Source organism: Phaethon lepturus, unplaced genomic scaffold (assembly GCF_000687285.1).
Source record: "Phaethon lepturus isolate BGI_N335 unplaced genomic scaffold, ASM68728v1 scaffold43249, whole genome shotgun sequence".
In the NCBI taxonomy this organism is placed as follows: Eukaryota; Metazoa; Chordata; class Aves; order Phaethontiformes; family Phaethontidae; genus Phaethon; species Phaethon lepturus.
Window position 1 is genome coordinate 5,264 of NW_010566517.1, and position 4,594 is coordinate 9,857.

At 55.6% G+C, this 4,594-nt stretch overlaps 1 protein-coding gene across 1 annotated transcript in view; it reads left to right on the plus strand.

Moving 5' to 3' along the window:
• Positions 1-1,455: 1,455 nt before the first annotated feature.
• LOC104627334 (sodium/calcium exchanger 3-like) overlaps positions 1,456-4,594 on the plus strand; it is a gene marked incomplete at its 5' end in the record, with an annotated part of 3,273 nt that continues 134 nt past the window's right edge. Inside the window, 4 exons of the mRNA XM_010295499.1 lie at positions 1,456-1,580; positions 2,097-2,196; positions 3,640-3,915; positions 4,337-4,594. The exon at positions 4,337-4,594 is cut by the window's right edge and continues 134 nt beyond it. Coding sequence (XP_010293801.1) covers positions 1,456-1,580; positions 2,097-2,196; positions 3,640-3,915; positions 4,337-4,594 — 759 coding nt within the window. The remainder of the gene's footprint in view (positions 1,581-2,096; positions 2,197-3,639; positions 3,916-4,336) is intronic.

A 4,594-nucleotide genomic window follows, 5' to 3' on the forward strand; every position in this document is an offset into this window, starting at 1 on the left:
ATCCAGTGTGCACTGTCTTTGAGCTAAGCAGTGATGGTTTTGATGTACATCATTGATTTCAGATGATGGATGTAGTTATTTCTGCTTCTGTGATGGGTTATAGTAATGTCACCTGCCACGGGAGTTATATATTTTATAAACTCTGCAGGTCTTGCAAGGCTTACAGTCTTTGCAATCAATCTAGGCAGGTTCGTGAAGAGAAGGCAGAGTTTATAACTAGACTTCACTGGGACTTCATAATTTCTGTGTGATTTTTGGTGCGGAGTATGAGATCTGCTGGAGCCCACATGGGATTAATCATCACATCCGAGGCATTCCCTGGGATGTTTGTAAGCTCTGCAGGAAACCTTGGGTAACATCTGACCCACTGCTCAGCCACAAGATGCTCTGCGTTTGTGATGATACCCCCCCAGGTTCTACAGAGCGGCTCCCGCGCGGGCTCATCTGGGCTGTGTGCTCCAGCTCGGATGCCCCGACTGGTCAGGCACAGGAAAGCCAGGGGAAACCCAGCTTCTTTCTTGAGATGTCAAGGCTTTTCAGAGAGCCCATCAGCACGTGCCTGCACTTGGATGTGCAGGTGGGAGAGGAGACCTGGGTCAGGGCTGGGGACAGTGGCAGGGCACCCTTCCCACTGGGTGCGTGCTCCTTCCCGTCCAGGCAACCAGAACCTCCCCAGGCAACCTCGCTGGGTTTGCTGGAGCATTGGCAAGGTGAGCCTGACACAAGGTCATCTCAGCATGCTGCACCTCCCGGCCAGTCCCATGGGGCACCTCTCCTGCTTCATGGTGGCATCTGCTGACCTGGGGCCCTGGCTGAGCTTCCTCCAGCAGAAACTAAACATCCAGTAACATGAAAGCAAAACCCCACTTGGCTTCTGACTTACTTCTTCCTGTTGATTTTTCCCAAATGCTAGGAACAGGTATGTGTCTGCACGTGTGGCTGTGACTCTGTGTGTCTGTCCGAGTGTTAGATCAAGCACTGAGTGGCACAGGGTGCCAGCAGCGATTTTCTAATCAAAGGGGAATAAAAAGATCCTGTCCCTTGTTCATTCAAACCAGGACATGCGCCAGGGTGTTAAAGCTGTCTTAAAGGACGCTTGTGTCAAATGGCAGAAGGAATCGGTCCCGTGGGCTCCCCAAAGATGTGGCTGCTGCAGGGATGACGGGAGGGCGTATGTCATCCAAGAGCACCAGTGCAGGCTGAAGAAACATTTGTGGTTTTTTTTTAATAAATACATGTTGTGTATGTTCTTGGTGACTAACTGATACTCAGAAATCTTGGTCCTTTGTTTCTGTGGTCCAACACCCTACCACTGCCCCCAAGATTGCTGCGTGGGCTTAGCAAGCTGTGAAGGGGCTGCAGAAGCCCATGCTCAGGCCCTGCAGACAAGCCCCCATGGTACCCCAGTGCTCCAGGGCTGCTGTCTACAAGTTGTTGTTGACCTTGCTTTCACAGAGGTGGCTGAGAGGAAGCTGACGGTTGAAGAAGAGGAAGCCAAGAGGATTGCAGAGATGGGCAAACCAATACTTGGCGAGCATCCCAAACTAGAAGTCATCATCGAGGAGTCTTATGAGTTCAAGGTCAGTAGGCATCCTCCAGGAGGGGAAAGCTGTGTGGCACTGAAGAGCAGCCATGGAAAGCAGAACTGAGGAGGCTGGGGCTGGCTGCGTGTACAGGCAAAGGGCTGATGGAGGATGAAAAGGAGTATGCAATGCAACAAAGTACGGGGGAAGCCTACAAGAAGTGCCAGGGGACACAGCTACTGGTAGGCAGAGGTGAAGGGAGGAAGAAGAGGGAGCCCTGCTGGAAGCAGAAGCCAGTGTGCAGGACCAAAGCTATCTCTGGTGAGGCAGGGGCAAGGGAAGAAGGAGCCCCCTCTGGAGTAAGGGGTAGCAAAGAAGCAGGCTCTGGTGAGGTTTGGGTCAGCCTGTCTAGGGAGAAGGTGGGCCCAACTCCAGTCATGGCCTCATCTGACTCCTAGGAGAGTGCTTGTGACACCTCAACCGTCTGGGAAGGGTCAGTGAGACCACAGAGCAAGATCAGCCTTGCCTGCTAGCAGCCGGTTTAACTGCTGTGCATCTTTATTCCCACAACAGAGCACCGTGGACAAACTGATTAAGAAGACAAACCTGGCTTTGGTTGTAGGGACACATTCCTGGAGGGACCAGTTCATGGAGGCCATTACTGTCAGCGCAGGTGAGCGGGACATTAGAAGACCCACACCAGCATCCCCAGGGTTTGTGGACCCTGGGATGAGATCTGTCTGGGCTCAGGATGAGATCTGTCTGGGCTCAGGGGACAGCGTCTGCTGGTCAGTGATGCTCAGCTGTTGCATGTGTGGTGGTCACCAGCAAAGCCAGTCCAAAGAGCTCCTCTGCTCCAAATATACTGGGCTTTTGCAGATGCATTAGCCGAGAGCCCAGGAGATCCATCTTTTGGTGTGGAGCCGTTCAAAGACTTTACTTCTGATGGCAGCACTCCTGCTGCTTCAGTGGTCTGATAAGCAGCATGCAGGCAGCAAAATCCCATCCTGGCTGGGCTGCTGGCTCATGGTGTGCCCAGTGCTGTCCTGTTCAGGTAGCTCCTGCTGCTGGAAGATGTCCTGTCTGCCACGGCCAGTAGTGTCTTTGAGAGTAGGGAGACATGCAGACAGGAGATGTTGCCCCGTGAGGCAGCAGCTGGTTGGAGGAAAGGCCCAGAGACCTGCCAACTGCTGCCCGGGGAGCCTGAAAAAGCTCACCGCGTCCAGAGCCAGGCCGCCATGGAGCAGACATGCTAGGCATGTCCGTGCCACTACGGGCACCTTTCTGAACCTCTCCTTGATGGTTTGGCATCTTTCCCAAAGGGCTGTCTTCCACCCAGCCGCAGTGCAGGCAGCAGGCAGGCAGGCAGCCGAGCGGGAGCTGTCACCAGTGGCCACTGTGGCTTCTTCTGAGGCGAAAGAAGAGGCGCAGGATATTCAGTTTTTGTCTTTCTAGCAATTAAGAGAAACTGCTTCTGTGGAAACAGTACTTCCACCTTTGTAGCGAGCAAGCCTGCTTCTCTCTTTCTCCATCTCGCTCTTTCTCGTGCCATCTGCTCTGTGCTCCCTACCTGCTTTCTCCATTTCCAGTTTATTTCCATTGTCTTGTATCTTGCACAAAGACCAGCAGTGCTTCCAGCCTTGGGTCTGGCCTGGCCCACCAGGTTAAGGAGGCAACCCCCACAGCGAAGAGAAATTTGGTGCAGGAGGACCAAGAGGTTACTCCAGTTTCCCAATTCCATCACTTGCCTGTGCGACTTCATGGTGCCCCTCAACAGTGATCTCCACAGGCTGACTACATACTACGTGACTGCCTGTGGACAGGAGCAGGGGTGGGGCTGCCCTTCTGTGGGGACAACGCACATGGCTCTGCCACTCCCCAGCTCTGGGGCATCCCGGGAGGCACCCCTCTCCCCAAGCCTCACCCCACCCCTCTCACTGAGGGACCTGGTGTGCCCTGAGCCCACTGCCGTGGCCAGCACCATGCCGCCTCATCCCAGGAGAGTAGCATCCCTGGAGCCCTGGGGCAGGGGGCCAAGCACAGGCTGCAGGCCACCCCCGTAATCTTGACCCATCCCATCATAAGCGCTGGCCCTCTCCTTGCACGTTGTTTGCAGCAGGTGACGAGGATGAGGATGAGTCCGGCGAGGAGCGCCTGCCGTCCTGCTTCGACTACGTGATGCATTTCCTGACAGTCTTCTGGAAGGTGCTGTTTGCCTGTGTGCCCCCCACCGAATACTGCAACGGCTGGGCCTGCTTCGTCGTCTCCATCCTCATCATTGGCATGCTCACGGCCATCATTGGGGACCTCGCCTCCCACTTTGGCTGTACCATCGGCCTCAAGGACTCAGTGACCGCCGTCGTCTTTGTCGCCTTCGGCACTTCAGTACCAGGTGAGGTGGCTGCAGGGGGTAGATGGGGTGCGAGGAAAGTCCTCCAGCAGCTCTCCTGCCCCCAGGGGAGCAGCTCCATCATGAAAACGGGGTTGAGGCCAGGAAGGGGCTCCACAGCACCCTGTCCCCAGGCAACATCTGCACCCCACTCGGTGGCAACACAGGGTCCCTGGACCCAGGAGGGGGGTGTGCACCAGGAGAGGTCCATGTCCTAACCTGGCCAGTGCCACACCTGAGCCTCCCTTATCCCCTAGAGATGAAGGGTTGCCCATCTTTAGGGGACATGGTGGCGCTGGATTAATGGTTGGACTTGATGATCTTGAAGGTCCTTTCCAACCTAGTGATTCTGTGATTCTGTGATTCTGTGATCTCCCCTGTTGGACCCCCAGTGATTTCTCCTTCCCTCCTCCCCCAACCCCAGACACATTTGCCAGCAAAGCCGCAGCCATCCAGGACGTGTACGCTGACGCTTCCATCAGCAATGTCACGGGCAGCAACGCCGTCAACGTCTTCCTGGGCATTGGGCTGGCGTGGTCAGTGGCGGCGATCTACTGGGCATCACAGGGGCAGGAGTTCCAGGTGTCGGCAGGCACCCTGGCCTTCTCCGTCACCCTCTTCACCATCTTCGCCTTCATCTGCATCAGCGTCCTCCTCTACCGCCGGCGGCCCCACCTCGGGG